Here is a 19,188-nt window from a genome sequence, read left to right on the forward strand (position 1 = left end):
TGTCTACTAAATCTACATCGGGCTGGCACTAAAATGGAACCCCCATTGCAAAAAAGTGGCCATCTAATTCTAAAGACCTTGCAGCAGATCAAGATGAGCCACATACGGAGCCAAAAGCTAAAGAAACCAAACATATCTTGTAGTCAGGGGCGTAGCGAGGGGGGGCGGGGGGTGCGGACCGCACCGGGTGACACCATTTAGGGGGGTAACACCAAGGCAAAAAATAGCAAAATATATAGAGAAAAACTTGAGGGGGGGTGCAAATCTAAAGTTTGAGGGGGGGGGGGGTGCAAATCGAAAACTTGGGGGGAGGGGGTGCAAATTGAAAGTTTGAGAGGGTGTGTGCAAATCGAAAATTTGTCCCCGGGAAGTCGCTACGCCTTTGGGGGGTCGCACCGGGTGACAACTGACCTCGTTACGCCACTGCTTGTAGTTGTAGGCTTAAATCATTTTTATGCAGCAGGCCTGTGTATGACATATAGATTTAGGCTTAATACAGTCATGTTTGGAATAACTTTTTAAAAAAAACCGCAATTTTTGATTCCATAAATGATAACATAATTATTATAGACCTAAGTGTTAATATTGAAAAAGAAATCTAAAATTTACCACTTTTTCAATACAGTTTAGACCTGATTTTTCTTTCCATACATATGATTTGTATATATATATATATATATATATATATATATATATATATATATACATATTTGTTCTGTAATGTTTTTGCGAACATTACATTGCCCTTATGTAATAATATTTGATTTGTTGAAACAAAAAGTTTTGAAATAAATACAAGTCCCCTTCACATGAGATGTTATTATAACGACTGACTTTAATTTATCACTGCCAATCATTCAGAATACAAGAGCAGTTACTGTTGAGTGCTATGAACACAAATGAGATGCTAGTTGGTGCTTGAGTTATTGGCCTTGGCTATGCAAATTATAGTTTGATTTGTGCTAGGGTTGGTACAGAATAGAAATCTGATACACACATTTAAACACACTGACTCCCCACTCAAGAATAGAAATCTGATACACACATTTAAACACACTGACTCCCCACTCAAGAATAGAAATCTGATACATAAATTTAAACACACTGACTCCCCACTCAAGAATAGAAATCTGATAGACACATTTAAACACACTGACTCCCCACTCAAGAATAGAAATCTGATACATAAATTTAAACACACTGACTCCCCACTCAAGAATAGAAATCTGATACACACATTTAAACACACTGACTCCCCACTCAAGAATAGAAATCTGATACACAAATTTAAACACACTGACTCCCCACTCAAGTTCTTTCATTGCAATGTGCAGTTAATAAAGACTTATCAAAACATAAATCCACAAAGCTGTCTCTATCGCCTGCAACATGTCCACACATATTAAACTCAAAAGATATTGATTTCATTCACTTTATTCTTTTCAGTTTAGCAAAATAAGAGGGTCCAAAATTATTAGTGATGGTTGGAATAATGTTCTGTCCGTAGCTGGAGTGCTGATGGAACTTGAAGATGTGGTTAAACAGCTTGGTCAGTGGCCTCAAGTCCTCCACTACAACCTCAATCTGTTGGTCAGAAAACAAAAGGTTAGGACAGGGGTCAAAACACAACTTCTAGGTCAAAAAACAACTTCTAGGTCACAACACAACTTCTAGGTCATAACACAACTTCTAGGTCACAACACAACTTCTAGGTCAAAACACAACTTGTAGGTCACAACACAACTTCTGGGCCTTAAGACAGTTTTCAGACAATGTCTAGATCAGAAATTTTTTTATGACAACAAAACATCTATACCAGATCTAGGGCACAGGTTAGTCAATAACATAATTACATTAGGGCAACATTTGTTAGCTTTAGTTTTTAACAACAGGTTTAGAACATGTATGGCACCGAAAGGGCAAGGGGAGGGGGGATGAATTGGGAATGTGGTGGAGGGAGATGGAAGAAAAGGCGCCCGCTACAGGCAGAAAAGCAGGACATTGTGGTGTCAATCCACCTTAGTAAATGACAACTGTACCTCTGAAGTTTGCCACAAATGTGGTGTCAATCCACCTTAGTAAATGACAACTGTACCTCTAAAGTTTGCCACAAATGTGGTGTCAATCCACCTTAGTAAATGACAACTGTACCTCTAAAGTTTGCCACAAATGTGGTGTCAATCCACCTTAAAACATGACAACTGTACCTCTGAAGTTTGCCACAAATGTGGTGTCAATCCACCTTAGTAAATGACAACTGTACCTCTGAAGTTTGCCACAAATGTGGTGTCAATCCACCTTAGTAAATGACAACTGTACCTCTGAAGTTTGCCACAAATGTGGTGTCAATCCACCTTAGTAAATGACAACTGTACCTCTGAAGTTTGCCACAAATGTGGTGTCAATCCACCTTAGTAAATGACAACTGTACCTCTGAAGTTTGCCACAAATGTGGTGTCAATCCACCTTAGTAAATGACAACTGTACCTCTGAAGTTTGCCACAAATCCTCCAAGACAGCCTGTATGACGCCATCATTTTGTGCAGGTGCTAATGTGCAGGTAGAGTAAACAATGTCCCCCCCTGGTACACACATATGGATGGCAGTTCTGTCAGAAGTTATAAAATGTTACAGAACAAATTTGCATAATGTTACAGAAGATCCATAATGTTATAGAATAAGGTGCATAATAATAGATATTGAGAAAGTTTATAAAAGCACAAAGTTACATAACTTTTGAAATGACATACTTTCGGCAACAGAATTTAAAGAAATATATCTTTCACTGCCAAAGGACTGTGAGGTCGAACCAAAAGTATCAAGTTAGGATCCTGGGCTGGTGTCAGCTCTGATGGGTGAAAATGGCTGGACATAGTACTGACCACACTATCCCTTCGTACACCCAAGTCAGTGAAACATGTAAACTCTACTTCACCTGCACTCACTTTACTTTTTAACTGGCATGTTAACAACCAGTGTGAGTACATACTGTTTACTTTCCCTGGTCAAATGTTAGATTTCTCGTCTCAAACGACTGGACAAAGGTCACACACATGACAACAGTCATGACTTATCACCTCAAGCACAACATTAGTATAACACCCTATATTGTTATCCTATAACTTTTGTATACACAAATTACTTGAGTAATTCTTGTTGAGTCTTCATCAGATCCAGACGCTCACGTGTCCTTGACATTTTAAACAAACCATTATCCTCCTCAGTGACGGCGTGGCGATCTGCATTACACGGCACATCCACCAACACCTGCACAAACATTCAAATAATATCACTACATCCACCAACACCAACACAAACATTCAAATAATATCACTACATCCACCAACACCTGCACAAACATTCAAATAATATCACTACATCCACCAACATAAACTTTAAAACTAACATCTGTATTACACGGCACATCCACCAACACCTGCACAAACATTCAAATAATATCACTACATCCACCAACATAAACTTTAAAACTAATGACAACTCCTAATAAAATACATGCACAAAGAGTAGATGAGCCAAAATTGTATTGTATTTAACCTGCCCCCCCCCCCCCCCCTGCCCATCTGTAAGTTTCAATGATAAAACAGAGCACTGACTTTATTGTAAACAGGTTGAAGAGCCTCAAAGCCGTCTGCTTTTCTCACTTGGACCTGGGCAGCTAAATCTTTTGGCAAGTGGGAGAACAAAACGTTCTTCAAACGCTGAAGTCGACTCAGTGAGATGTCGTTACAAAGCAAAGAGCCACCTGAATCAAACAGAACAAAACACCATGAGGATACTTAATCAAAGTGTAGTGTATGGTAACAAAAGTGAAGAATATATTTCTGTTTCTATTGAATGAAACCAGAAAATCTCAGAAACTCCTGAACCATCTGACAAGAGGTAAGTAGAAATATAATACATCAGATGGTAAGTGTAAGGGTGGTATGGTAGCTTAGACTAGGCTAGGGGAGGAAACTGTGGAAAAAAATAACTTTTGTCTTTATTAAATGAATTGTAACAGGGTATTGTTGGCCTACATCAAAAGCTTATTGAAATTAAAATGAAACTGTATTTTCAAAATTATACAGTGTATTTTCAAATTTATACAGTGTATTTTCAAAATTATACAATGTATTTAAAAAAATGAAACAGTATATTTTGTTTGAACTAAAAAGCCACCTGCATCCAAGTCCAGAGACTGAAGTATCAAGAAACTTTTTCCCCCAGGGGCCGCACACATGTCTAGGACTTGGTCGGCTGGCTGTACATTTAAAGCAATAACTGGCATAACTGAGGCAGCGTCCATCAGATAATAGTCTAGAAGAATACAGAAACATTATCACTTTAGGCGCACGACTAATACTATATGTATATATATATATATATATATATATATAAAATTGTCGTCACAATGGGTGCAATCAAAGGATAACTAAAATCTTGACTATTCATAATTTAAAAGTATATGGAAACAAGAAAGATGTTTTTTTAATTAACAAAAGATTAAAGCTTAAGTACAAATAATCAAATAAATACTAAAGAAAGTGAGTAATGTATAAAATGTAGAAACACAAACTATAAATTCTTGAATGTGCCTTAGGTTGAGGAAACAGTGTAACATTTCCCTTGGGATAAACAAGTGCATTAATAGAACTGGGTATGGTGAGAGAGCTGAGGGGCACAACTGGAATACTGAGATCCCGCGGCCGAAACGTGTTCATGGTAACCTCCTCTTTAAGCAGGTGCTCTTTTTCTGTATATATTTGATCAACAGGAACAAAAACATTTAAACTATCTTTATAAATGTCTTGGCTGTATGGCTCCAGAACTTGGCCATCTTCTCTGTATTGTTTGTACTTGTCTCTTTCAAACTCCAGCAGCTTGTTGAACCCCACTGGGTCTGGTTCACTCTCCACATTTTCACTGTTTTCTAATTTCTTGTTATCACTAGGAGGTTCAGAGACACTTTCAGTATCTGTTAAAATATTGTCCTGTTTAGTTAACAATATCCTTGCATATTCAGTAAAATTAATGACATCAAGGTCTTCAAGTTGAGATTGTATGGACTTTTCATTTCCATATCTGTTTAAAACTGCAGTGTACTTTGGTAATGATAATAATGACAGACGGATAGATGGCCAGTCTTTTCCATAATAGGGTTTATAGAAAGCATCAAAGTTGCTGAGTGCAAGTTGTCTATTGGTTTCTTTCTTGAAATTTACTGCCTGTAAAAACATTTTAAATTTGCATCATCTTTCTTAAAAATGTATAATTGTAGAGTAGTAAGTTATTGCTAATTCACTGGATGACCTTGTTTAGTGTAGGGCCTTAAGGAATCCAGATAAATGCACTTTGATTATTCTGTGGTTGAGTGTTTCAAAGCAAACATACTGTCAGGAGTTAATTAAGTGAAGTCATTTTTGTGCACTACAAATAAATTAGGAGTGAAATCTAAACTGAGCTGGCACTTGCTAGTTCTAGTCACTCTATAGAGTCTAGTGCATGGGTCCCAAACTTTTTTGTGTGGCCACCCCCCTTATATAAATGTAAGTGAACCGCAACCCCCATAGAATTAAAAAGTCTGAGCTCGTAAGGAAATTAATAAACACCTAAATTAGACTTTCTAGTATAATTTCAATATGAATTATTTTTGATAACTGTTTTAATGCGATGGGTGAAATTGCATGCTATTAACTAGTCTCAAAATTCACAGTTGAGATTTTGTTAACTCAAACCTCATGTCATTACCAACATTCAATTTATTTCTTTGATTTGTTTTTAATTGGAGAAGAGTTGAAAATCCACTATGGCAAAGATATTTTTTCATAGACTGATAACCTAATAATGCTTCAGTGTGGAAATCAATTTTGTACTATGGAAATTTTTAATTAATATTTAAAAAGTTCTAGTATTTTTAATGAAACCAACTTTTAAATTTAGCCTTCATTCTCCAACGCAAATTTTGAAATGCTTTTCTGGCACATATAGCCCTGCCACCTATAGTTTGTTGTTATAACGTGAAAACCCCGCCATTTTGCTCATGGTAAACATTTTTAAAATTAATTCATTGAATGTCACTGGAATTTGGCAAAAAAATCGTCGGATGTCATGCGTCCGGTAAGGACGCCATATTGTTATGAGCAACCAACCCCGCCTCCAAGTTAGCGAGTAATACTAATATTGATCGAGGTCTAAAATATATTGTAATTAAGCCTAAAAATGTAAAAGTAAAAAAAATTGAAACTAAAACCTAAATAACAACATTAATTGAACATTTTATTATAATTTTATTTATATTAATATTTTTATTTGGTAATCTATCGCTTTAGGTACGTAAAATCTGCCAAGGCTAGTAATGTGAAAAGACGGTGCCTCATTAAATTTTTGTAATTATTTCCCATTTTTAGGAAGATTTATGTTTTGAAAGTTATAAAAATGTTTCAAAGCTTCATTCATGTACCTGTTTTTAAACAGTTGTATTAAAACTTTTCAGTAATAAATAAAGACTAGCGATGTTTTCATCAGATGCAATAAAGCTCGTTTACTTTAGCAGCCATCTTGTTAAGTTTTTTTTTTTTGTAAAAAAAACTTGTAGCGGGAGATTCAGGGGAAGCCACTCTATTTTACAAATGGCTGCTGTTTATATAGCAAATATTGCTCTCAGACACTGCTGTTTAAAGTTAATTTCTGGCCTACATCGATTATTTACTATATTTAGCCATTGATTTAGGTTTATTATTCATTTATCTATAAAATTTGACACAAACATATGACAATATTGAATATACTTCTATTAAAGCCTTGACAATGAGGTAACGTTTTCGTACATTAATAGCCACGGCCGATTTTTAAATTTATGTACCCAAAACGATAGATTACCCATTACCCTAAACTAAAAAATTACTACTTGATATTTGATAACTTGTACTAAATTGTACTTTAACTTGTAGTTTGTAGTTTGTAGTGTTGTACAACTTGTACTACAAGTACACACACGGTAATCTATCGTTTTAGGTACGTAAAATCGGCCGCGACTAGTAATGTGAAAAACAGATGACTCCTTACATTTTAATAATTATTTCACATTTTGAGGAGGATTTATGTTTTGAAAATTACAAAAATGTTTCCTTGTTTCATTTATGTACCTGTTTTTAAACAATTGAATTAAAACTTTTCAGTAATAAATGAACACCAGCGATATTTCCAACAGATGCAACCACGCTCATTTACTATAGCAGCCATCTTGTTAAAGTTTTATTTTTATAGACATATAGCGCAAGATTCAGGCGGAAGTCACTCTATTTTACAAATGGCTGCTGTTTATATAGCAAATCTTGCTTGCAGACACAGCTGTTTAAAGTTAATTTCTGGCCAATATTGATATATTTAGCCATTGATTTAGGTTTATTATTCATTTATCTATAATATTTGACACAAACATATCACAATATACTTCTATTACAGCCTTGACAATGAGGTAACGTTTTCGTACATTAATAGCCGTGGGCGATTTTACGTACCCAAAACGATAGATTACCTACACTACACACACAGTACACTTGTAGTTGTAGGCCCTAAAAACGAGACTTTTTAAAATTTAAAATATAACTAGACTCTAGATCTAGTTAACTAGATTAAGAGTCTATACCCATTTTGGTTTATAGCGATATCTCCGTGGGATTAAATAGTAATGCGACAAGTTACTTGTCTTTTTTAGTATTGTCTTCGAAGTATTAGTCGAAAATGACATTGTCGCTGTGTTTAGATCAACTTTCGTTTTTACAACCTTATTACCAAGTGAAATCTTTTGATTTCCAAAAAATAAAGAGTTATACAATCAAATAGTGCGCATGCGCCAACGACTACATCCTGTGAGGCATTCCGAGTCTTTGGAGATTTTTTGTTGACATTTGTTGAGACTCAATAAACCTCACTAGATCTAGTTTATCGTTATTGAAAATGTATTACAAAAGCACAATAGCCAAATGAGGTTTTACGTTGATTTTTCTGATATGAGTCTATTTCAACATTAGTAAGTTCATATGTGTATACATTGCAATTGCATATAATTTAGTCTAGATTTCTATCTTTAAGTTGAGCTGAGTCAACCATTTTTTGTTTTTTTGTTGAAATAATAAATAATATGGGCTGAGCAGGGATACTGGAAACTTAAAAACTAAACTCACTATAATACTGTAACGTAATTTAGATTAACTTGAGGTGCAAACAGAAGATAACTTTCATTAAAATCTGTCTAAAACTTCTTCATTAATTTCCTGTTTTCGTTTTGACAGAATTTTCTTTAGAAGTGTAGGCCTATAATTTTTTTTTAGAAAATTTAGTAAGGTGTACAATCTACGCAACAACTCTAATTTTCAAGTTTCCTTTACAGTTAGACCTGATCACCATGGAAAACAAAAAGGGTAGCAAGCCATTTTATGCACTTCCAGAGAAGACCCCGACAAGCTCACAGATTGTTAATGCTGCTCGCTCATCTCTACGCACTTTTGACACCAGACGTCCAAACACTCCACGTGACGAACAGCGACATTTATTCCCTTCATCTACTAATCGAACTCCTGAAACTAGACCCCCTAGTGCCTTTAGGTGTGTATGCTTTTCTGAACAGTGAAAGTTTAAATGATATTTCAGTCTAATGTATCTTACCCTAAAATTGGCACGCACTTAATAGTTTCCTGGGTTGAGCAAAAACACTTGTTGAAACCAACCAGTAAAGCTCATTGTCATATTTTAGCTCTGTGTTTTCCCTTCCAGTCTGACAAGTCGTCATTTTGAAGGTGCTGATTCTAGGCCAGTTTCTGGGACAAGATTATCACCTTTAGATTATGTAAGAGATTTATTTAGCTTGTAGACTGTAATGTAACCTGACCACATTTTAGTGTATTTTAGCCAACACTATCTAAAACACTTGTGTTCTGTGGTAAGGAAAATAAAAATTTTCCAACTATGAAACCTAAAAATTAATTTGTTGATGTTATTATTGTCGCCACTAAGCCCAAATACTTTGTTGTCTTAGCACCCTAAACCCATTACACCATCTGATGTTGAGAACATTCTTATCCCTCGCCCTCCATCTGCTGAGCCCTCTAAAGTAGCTTCAAGACGGGGATCAGGCAACAGGGCGAGGCTTCCATCCACACTGAGCCTAGAAGGTGTAGAGAACAGTTCATCAGAAGCTAGACCTGGACAAGGAGATGGTACGTTGTTTTTGTTAGACAAGTACCTGGGATCTTTTATTTTCTCTCAACTCTTGTTTTTGTTAGACAAGTACCTGGGATCTCTTATTTTCTCTCAACTCTTGTTTTTGTTAGACAAGTACCTGGGATCTCTTATTTTCTCTCAACTCTTGTTTTTGTTAGACAAGTACCTGGGATCTCTTTTATTTTCTCTCAACTCTTGTTTTTGTTAGACAAGTACCTGGGATCTCTTTTATTTTCTCTCAACTCTTGATTTTGTTAGACAAGTACCTGGGATCTCTTGTTTTTGTTAGACAAGTACCTGGGATCTCTTTTATTTTCTCTCAACTCTTGTTTTTGTTAGACAAGTACCTGGGATCTCTTTTATTTTCTCTCAACTCTTGTTTTTGTTAGACAAGTACCTGGGATCTCTTATTTTCTCTCAACTCTTGTTTTTGTTAGACAAGTACCTGGGATCTCTTATTTTCTCTCAACTCTTGTTTTTGTTAGACAAGTACCTGGGATCTCTTATATTTTCTCTCAACTCTTGTTTTTGTTAGACAAGTACCTGGGAGGCTCTTATTTTCTCTCAACTCTTTTTTTTGATAGACAAGTACCTGGGATCTCTTTTATTTTCTCTCAACTCATTAAAGAGCATATTGAAAAATGAACTGAAAAAGATGAAATGGAAATTGCTTTGAAAGAATGTTTCCCTTTGTTTTTCCTGAACTGAAGATTACTCCAGCCGAGAGTCCACGCGGGATAAAGTCCATGCTGAGCTTGTGACATCAGATAGAGGAGATGTCTTGACTGACCAGTCACCCACTGTTGCTGGCAGCAGAGAGAGCAGTGCAGGAAGTCGCAAGTCCAGTGCTGGAAAATCAAGTCGCAATAGTAGGATACGTTTTCATGTTAAACCCAACCTCTCTCCGTTCAACTTTCTCTCTGGTGTTTTCATGTTAAACCCAACCTCTCTTAGTTCAACTTTCTCTCTTGTGTTTTCATGTTAAACCCAACCTCTCTCCGTTCAACTTTCTCTCTTGTGTTTGCCCTATAGCCATGACAATGAATGTGTTTCAGACAGTGCAGGCAGACGTGATGTGGCTGAACCAGAAGATGTATACACCACTCAAGTAGAGCCTCTGGTCACAGAGCTGGCTCAACTATCCAGAAGTAGGTCGTCACTTATAAACAGCTCTTGTTTATACTCATGTTTGGCTGTTGTAATAGTAGGGATTACAAGAGGGAGTGCTACTTTGTATCAATGTCATGTTTCTTATAAGATCCAGAGTTTTGTAAGAATGTGATGTATGTTCCCAGAGAAAGACTGTGATCACATCTATGAGCTAGCAGGACAACTGTACACACTGCTAGAGAGTTTGAACTGCTTCACCAAACAGTTCCAGTACAGAGCCAAACTCCTGCAGACCATATTCAGGCTCCTAGATGTGGACGAGGCCAGAGTTCTACTCAGACTGGCTAGGATCATTCTGGCTGTAAGAATAGTTAGATAAATGGCTAGGATCATTTTGGCTGTAAGAATAGTTAGACAAATGGCTAGGATCATTCTGGCAGTAAGAATAGTTAGATAAATGGCTAGGATCATTTTGGCTGTAAGAATAGTTAGACAAATGGCTAGGATCATTTTGGCTGTAAGAATAGTTAGACAAATGGCTAGGATCATTCTGGCTGTAAGAATAGTTAGACAAATGGCTAGGATCATTCTGGCTGTAAGAATAGTTAGACAAATGGCTAGGATCATTCTGGCTGTAAGAATAGTTAGACAAATGGCTAGGATCATTCTGGCTGTAAGAATAGTTAGACAAATGGCTAGGATCATTCTGGCTGTAAGAATAGCTGGACAAATGGCTAGGATTATCCTAGCTGTTAGAAGTCTTACAAAGTCATTTATCTACTAAGAATAAATGGATGATTTTTGTGCTTGATTTTTCTCCATATTTTGTTTCAGTTTAAAGTCAGTGGCAAGAATCTCCTCAATGTGTGCAAGCTTGTGTTTAAGGTTAGCCGCAACGAGGAGAACGATGCTTTCTTCCTGGAGGAGAACATTCTTAGTAAGTTGTTTTAAAACATGTGAAATTTATTTATGTCCGATATGGTGGCTAATATTGAACAAATCCTATGGGTGATATACTTAGGGCATTGACTTGTGGCTTGAACATAGTGGTCTCATCTTGACATCTTTTAGAGCATTGGGACTGTCTTCAAAGCTGCATAAGTTTAACTGTACATTTCAGACCTACTTCTGGAGACAATCAGGAACGCAGACCCCACCTCATCATGGGAGGCTTTAATCTACTGTGTGGGGAGTGTCAAGTTTCTCACTGGCAATGGGGATGTTTTGAAGAGGCTGGCTAAGCTAGATTGTGTGAAAACTTTGGCCGCTTTAATGCACTCTATAAATAAATTAGTAAGTTGCTTGGCTAAGCTTAATCCCTTGTGGAACTGGTGACATAATAACATTGTATTGAAAATATGAATCAAGTAATGTTAGTATAATTGTGGTATATTTTTTTTGTAGAACAGAGACAGCAGTAAACCATATGACCAGTATGGACATATTTTAGTACAGGTCAGTCTATAGGGTTTTCTTTAATTAGTAGTTAACTGCCACTTTTTAAAATTGATTGCATAACATTGTATGTAAGTGTACTAAAGTTAAACATTAGATGTAAGTGTACTAAAGTTCAACATTGTATGTAAGTGTACTAAAGCTAAACATTTGCTGTAAGTGTACTAAAGCTAAACATTTGCTGTAAGTGTACTAAAGCTAAACATTTGATGTAAGTGTACTAAAGTTGTCTCCCCTGTTAGCTGACAGCTGCCCTGAGAAATCTGGCAGACACCAGCTCAGGTAGGGACAGGTTTCTCACCCACAACGTCATTGATGGGCTGGTGCACCTGATGGACACCTACCCAGGAGACAGCGACCTCATGATGTACATCTCAAGAATATTGAGGTCAGAACACATTTAGTTTTTTTTTTTTTAACAAATTTTCTTTTTTTATACTAATACATTTTCAGACTTAAGTTAGGTTCATATTAACTTATTTTTTCTTAAAATCATTCTGCATTTTGATAGTTGTTAAATATTTTTCAGCAAAATTACCCTTCATTCTAACTGTTCTTAAATATTTTTCAGCAAAATTACCCTTCATTCTAACTGTTCTTAAATATTTTTCAGCAAAATTACCCTTCATTCTAACTGTTCTTAAATATTTTTCAGCAAAATTACCCTTCATTCTGACTTGTTAAATATTTTTCAGCAAAATTACCCTTCATTCTAACTGTTGTTAAATATTTTTCAGCAAAATTACCCTTCATTCTGACTTGTTAAATATTTTTCAGCAAAATTACCCTTCATTCTAACTGTTGTTAAATATTTTTCAGCAAAATTACCCTTCATTCTAACTGTTCTTAAATATTTTTCAGCAAAATTACCCTTCATTCTGACTTGTTAAATATTTTTCAGCAAAATTACCCTTCATTCTAACTGTTCTTAAATATTTTTCAGCAAAATTACCCTTCATTCTGACTGTTGTTAAATATTTTTCAGCAAAATTACCCTTCATTCTAACTGTTGTTAAATATTTTTCAGCAAAATTACCCTTCATTCTGACTGTTGTTTGGTGTTAGCAAACCAGCAACTGTGCTACAAAGTATTTGTCAACTTGTTGAAAAAGCATTTAACTAAAGATGTGAGTTGGATTTTAATTCTTCAGTTTATTATTTCTATATACTTCATTACTATTAGTTGAAAGTATTCAATAATGATTATTGTCAAGTGTTTTCACCTAAAAAAAACCTTTGCTAGCCCAACTCTAATAAATGGATACCTTACAGGACTTGATTGTGCGACTGTGTTTTGTACTTGGCAACCTGACAATAAAAAATGATGTGGCTCGGCTGAAACTTTTCCAGGAAAAAGATTCACTGGACACCTTGTTGCTTTTGTTACAGACGTATTTAGAGCTGGATCAGCAGGTATTGGTGGTTGTACCTTTTTTGTACACATAGACAAAATACAAGCATTGAATAGATGTTTCCTTTTATCAAAACTTTAATCCAATCTATGTGTTGTTTTAGGGTAAAAAGACAGCAAGTGTGAATGGAGAAAGCCCACAGAACAATGGAGGTGTAGAGAGAGAGAAAGAAAGTGAAGTGAGCAAAGTGGAGGATGTTTTAATCAAGGTTTGCTCCTATTGGCTTATGGCTAACTATAACACTCATTTATATAGTCATTTTAAGAATGGAGGTACATTGTAATGAATGTTACACCACCATTGGTGTAGACATGGTGACACAGCTTGTTACACAGCACCATTGGTGTAGACATGGTGACACAGCTTGTTACACAGCACCATTGGTGACTCAGTTTGTTACACCACCATTGGTGTAGACATGGTGACACAGCTTGTTACACAGCACCATTGGTGACTCTGTCTTTTACATTACCATTGGTGTAGACATGGTGACCATTGGTGACTCAGTTTGTTACACCACCATTGGTGGCTCAGTTTGTTACACCACCATTGGTGACTCTGTTACATAGCACCATTGGTGACTCAGTTTGTTACACCACCATTGGTGTAGACATGGTGACACAGCTTGTTACACAGCACCATTGGTGACTCAGTTTGTCTTTTACATTACCATTGGTGTAGACATGGTGACACAGCTTGTTACACAGCACCATTGGTGACTCAGTTTGTTACACCACCATTGGTGGCTCAGTTTGTTACACCACCATTGGTGACTCTGTTACATAGCACCATTGGTGACTCAGTTTGTTACACCACCATTGGTGACTGAGTTTGTTACACCACCATTGGTGACTCAGTTTGTTAAATAGCACCATTGGTGACTGAGCTTGTTACACCACCATTGGTGACTGAGCTTGTTACACCACCATTGGTGACTCAGTTTGTTACATAGCACCATTGGTGACTCAGCTTGCTACACCACCATTGGTGACACAGTTTGTTACACCACCATTGGTGACTCGGCTTGTTACACCACCATTGGTGACTGAGCTTGTTACACCACCATTGGTGACTCAGCTTGTTACACCACCATTGGTGACTGAGTTTGTTACACCACCATTGGTGACTGAGCTTGTTACACCACCATTGGTGACTCGGCTTGTTACACCACCATTGGTGACTGAGCTTGTTCTAATCTCCAGGTGATGAGAGTTCTAGCCAACCTGACCATCAATGAGGAAGTAGGGCCAACAGTGGGGGCCAACTCACAGTTCATGAAACTCCTACTCAAGGTTGTAGGTCAGTGCCCTCTTCGAACCTAAACTTTCACTTTTCATCGTAACAAGAAATGATACCAGTCTATTAGATGTATCCACACATGATTAATCTTGATAACCCTCCTGTGAACAGATCAAAAAGATATCGTCCACCATGAGGAGGTAGTGGTCAACGCTGTAGTGGCCATCAACAACCTTTCCTACTACACCACACAAGATGAATCTCAGATGGCATCACATCTCAGCATGGCAGCTAGTGAGTTGTCACACACATTTTCTCTGTACAACACATTTTCTCTGTATTACACATTTTCTCTCTACTACACATTTTCTCTGTAATCCACATTTTCTCTCTACTACACATGTTTTCTGTACCACACATTTTTTTCTGCTATCATCAACACTGTATATTGTATCAAAACCTTCCATTGTTATGTATATCATAGTAGGTTACACTTTCCGATCTTAGGGCAGATGAAGTAGAGTTTATCTGTTTCTGTGACAACGGCATAAGACAGAATAGTGTTGTCATTGCCCAGCCCTTTCCTTAAACTGATCAGCTGACTTTGTTGTGAACTGTCTTTGTTGTCTCTCCAGCCTTACTGAAGCTAATCATGAACAACAACATGGATGGGATACTAGGGTTGTTAACTGTCTTTGTTGTCTCTCCAGCCTTACTAAAGCTAATCATGAACAACAACATGGATGGGATACTAGGGTTGTTAACTGTCTTTGTTGTCTCTCCAGCCTTACTAAAGCTAATCATGAACAACATGGATGGGATACTAGGGTTGTTAACTGTCTTTGTTGTCTCTCCAGCCTTACTAAAGCTGATCATGAACAACAACATGGATGGGATACTAGAGGCTGCAAGGGTTTTTGGCAATTTGACCAGACATCGAGAGATTAGAGATTTTTTGTCTCAAAACAAGGGTAACTTAGAGATGTTATATTCAGTCACTTAAAGATGTTATATTCAGTCACTTTAAGATGTTATATTCAGCCATTTTAAGATGTTGGTTACATCTGATCACTTTTACAAGATGCAATATTGAGAGAATCTTTTGTTGCTGTAGTTGATGACATGTTGAGAGAATCTTTTGTTGCTGTAGTTGATGCAATATTGAGAGAATCTTTTGTCGCTGTAGTTGATGCCATGTTGAGAGAATCTTTTGTTGCTGTAGTTGATGCAATATTGAGAGAATCTTTTGTCGCTGTAGTTGATGCAATATTGAGAGAATCTTTTGTCGCTGTAGTTGATGACATGTTGAGAGAATCTTTTGTTGCTGTAGTTGATGCAATATTGAGAGAATCTTTTGTTGCTGTAGTTGATGCAATAATGGTGACGCTGCTGGACTCCAACAGCAGGGAAATGGTCTACATCGCCTGTGGTGTGCTGATCAACTTCATGTTGGATGAAGAGAAGAGGCCCATGTTGAAGAGAGAAGGAGGCATCAAGAAGTAAGTGTCTTTCTCTCATCAAATACTGGTTTAAGTTTTCACAAAATTGTAGGCTTCTATTAGGTTTTTGTGGCTATCATCTGGTTACTGTGAGCTTATCACCTGAGATAATTGCTGGCTAACATCACATGACTATACCTTGCCCCCTGTAGGTTGATTGAAGTCCTCCGAGACTTTGGCAGGGAGGACTGGCAGCTGAGTGGCTGTGTGTGTAAGGTGCTGGTCAACTACAGCTGCCGCATCCACTCAAGTGCCAACATCTTTGGTCAGGAGGAGGCCACAGAGCTGTCAGAGCTACTCACTGAATATTTAGGTAAATCCAGCTCTATAGTTCTCTTGGCTGTTGCAGTTTTAATACTAAAGCTACATAACCATTCAATGTTTACTGTTGCATTTTTACGTTGCATTATTTATAATGTGGCATCTGTTTCTAAATTCCAGACAAGGAGTCAGCACTAGGAGAGTCCCTGGCCGCTGCCACAGACGAGGAGATGAGAGAGTACATTGAAGAACTGTGGCATGAGGAGTTCCTGTCTGTTGGTACCCAGCTCTGGAAGAGAATAGTCTCACACTTGTCCCCCTTGGAACCTCTGGAAGCCCCGTCATGATCAGCCCTAGTCCTGTTGATCATCCATTCCACTCTACACTTTACACTGCTTGATTTTCTGCTTGTAGAAAGTCATGTGACCACTGGACTGTGATAATAAACATTGTGCTCATCTTTTGTTGCTGGTTGTGTCAAGGCCCAAGTCTCCTGCTGGCGTGTGTTTCCCTACCAACTCATTCACCTGGAGGTCAGATGGTGCAGTGGTGTGTGTTGTAACCTGCGGGAGTTGTGCCCCTTGTTTTCTGTGGACAATATCGACTGTTGTGACTGCTAGTACCAGTTACCACTGAGCTACATCAAACATCTCTCCTAGCTGATAGGGGAACCATTATGTCTTAACTATATATGTATGTACAATTCTTCAACTGCTGAGAAACTAACAATGCACAAAAAGTAAACTTGGGTATAAGAGAGTGCCAATATGTGTGTGTATGTGAGTGGCAACATGGGTATGTATAAAGCCATATCAGTATTGTGTCTGTTGTAGTCTGATTATGTTGGCCATAAAACTGGCCAAATGTGGTTAGTGTTTGATTAGATCTGAGGGCCTGTTGTTGTGGAGGACATGTTTACATCTTAAATAGGTGGATTGGATGAGAGCAGATAGCTCTAATCCTAGCTTTAGACCAGACATATTTGAAGCTGCTATTTATTCTTCTGTGATACATCCATAGCTTTTTAAAATGAGTAATTTAATTTACTAGTCATTTTGATTTTAACACCTTTTTAGTTTGTGCACATTTTAAAAAAAATGGAATTTAAAAATATGTTTATATTAAAAATATAATTAGAAAAGTGAAACTAGTAATTCAGTTTACAGTATTAGCCATTGCTAAATTTAACATCATGTTTTAAATATTTTATATCTAAATGTGTAATTCTACATTGTAATAACTTAAAGATTTATAAATTTCTTGCCGTTTGTGTCCAATAGAATTCAGATCTGTTTAAAAGGGGTCAGGATCAATGTTCTCTGACTTTTTTTTTACTCAAAGTTCATCCATCTGTTTGATGTCATCTCAAATTCCCCAAATTAAAACTTCCCAACGTAATTTTCAGTCTTCTGACACCATGCTTTGAAGATGAAGTTAAATGATGTATTAGAGTGTGACTTTACATCTTTCACATTTTTTAAGGAAATCAGTATTAGATACAAATTGTGCAAAGATTTTTCTTTAATAATTTTTGTATTGCCATCATTGCCATACATTTATAAATGTAGGTCAGAGAAACTTTTTCCAAGTGAAACCTTGTCCTGTCAAATGTAAACAAACCTGACATGTTAAGAAAATACTGTCAAATGTAAACAAACCTGACATGTTAAGAAAATACTGTCAAATGTAAACAAACCTGACATGTTAAGAAAATAAAACTTGGATCACCCCACCAAGATCAGCTGGAAACCACACATTTGTGTATGGGCTTATTTTTTTAAATTTATATTTTGTTTTATTTCATGTTCTTTTTTTATATTTTTGTAACAAAGAAGTTTAAAGGTTATTATTTTTAATGTGATGCTTAATTGTGTGATCAAAAATTTCCATATTATCATGTGGATTAGTTTTATATTTATTTTATGTCATTTTTTGTAATTAGTTAATTAGAACGAGTTAGTGATTGTTTCCCCCCCCCCCCCCCCCCCATCATTGGGTTCAAACTGTTTATGTACATATTGAATGCAGCCAACCAGCAGACTGAATGGGTTTTGGAGTAATCTGTTTTAAAGTAAACCCTCTTGCTTACAATGTTCTTTTTTAATCCAGGTTTTGAATGTATGTCATTTTTTAATTCAGAAAATATTTAGTCAGTTAAATAAGGCTTTTTGACAAAACACATTTTTTCAAAACATTCTGGAATCAAAGGTTTGTGTCTGTGGTTTTTTATTCTGTGCAATTCCTATCCGTCCATCATCATTGTATATTTTTATGATTTTAAAAAATCAGTTTTTGCTGTCTAAGCTAATAGATGTATTGAATTTAAATATTTTAAAAAATTAGCCCAGCAGTATTTTAGTGGCAAGTATTATCAGTTATCACTGTAGTAAATCTCTGTTTACTAATGTGTAAAAATGTCATATAGAAGTATATGTTTTGTATTGTAAATAACCTGTGTTATCATGTATACTAAACACATGAAATGTGTTGACATCAACATTCCATGAACTATACCCTGATGACTTAATGAGTGGCTGTACTGTAGATTTAACTAAAACTTTTTGTTGTCATCCAGAGTGACTTAAGTCAGGTTTATTAAGGGACAGTTAATGTTGTTGACCAATATATCAGTTACTGTGTGATGGTGTGGTCTTATTTTATGTTTGCTTTCAACATTCCATTGACATTTGTACACAAAAAATTCATGACTGGTCAATAAAGATATGAATTGGTTTACAAAGTTGGCTTCTCAATATGTCCATGACAGCAGTGTCTTGCTAAATGTGAATCTCATCAGTCTAAGCATTGGATGCTGAGTACTCACTCAGGCCCTACATACTGCAGTCCATGAAGAACACAATATAGCTCATTAATACTGAAGTAATTTACCAACCAAGCTATTGATACTTGGTGTAAAGTGAGTCCCAACATTTCTCACACATTTTGTGAATTCATTTGGACACCTTCAAGCAACTGATTTATATATAATT

At 36.4% G+C, this 19,188-nt stretch overlaps 2 protein-coding genes across 2 annotated transcripts; one reads left to right on the top strand and one right to left on the bottom strand.

Annotated features, from left to right (window-relative positions):
* Positions 1-1,418: 1,418 nt before the first annotated feature.
* Positions 1,419-7,802, bottom strand: LOC131939313 (5-methylcytosine rRNA methyltransferase NSUN4). The gene is made up of 7 exons (XM_059297539.1): positions 7,649-7,802; positions 4,577-5,225; positions 4,180-4,317; positions 3,615-3,763; positions 3,143-3,267; positions 2,488-2,608; positions 1,419-1,584 (listed from the first exon to the last, which is right to left on the bottom strand). The coding sequence occupies exons 1-7, from the start codon at positions 7,748-7,750 to the stop codon at positions 1,429-1,431; spliced, it is 1,440 nt and encodes a 479-aa protein (XP_059153522.1). The 5' UTR covers positions 7,751-7,802; the 3' UTR covers positions 1,419-1,428.
* Positions 7,803-7,887: 85 nt separating this feature from the next.
* On the top strand, positions 7,888-18,170 carry LOC131939311 (armadillo repeat-containing protein 2). The gene is made up of 20 exons (XM_059297537.1): positions 7,888-8,032; positions 8,393-8,607; positions 8,776-8,848; positions 9,038-9,218; positions 9,933-10,091; positions 10,278-10,370; positions 10,518-10,693; positions 11,167-11,269; positions 11,453-11,625; positions 11,737-11,787; positions 12,030-12,175; positions 12,815-12,914; positions 13,060-13,200; positions 13,303-13,407; positions 14,402-14,498; positions 14,610-14,732; positions 15,296-15,409; positions 15,805-15,937; positions 16,090-16,250; positions 16,379-18,170. Exons 2-20 carry the CDS (start codon positions 8,408-8,410, stop codon positions 16,543-16,545), a joined length of 2,496 nt encoding a protein of 831 aa, XP_059153520.1. The 5' UTR covers positions 7,888-8,032; positions 8,393-8,407; the 3' UTR covers positions 16,546-18,170.
* The last annotated feature ends 1,018 nt before the right edge of the window (positions 18,171-19,188 follow it).

This window comes from Physella acuta, unplaced genomic scaffold (assembly GCF_028476545.2).
Source record: "Physella acuta isolate Inbredline_101_S28 unplaced genomic scaffold, ASM2847654v3 ptg000273l, whole genome shotgun sequence".
In the NCBI taxonomy this organism is placed as follows: domain Eukaryota; kingdom Metazoa; phylum Mollusca; class Gastropoda; family Physidae; genus Physella; species Physella acuta.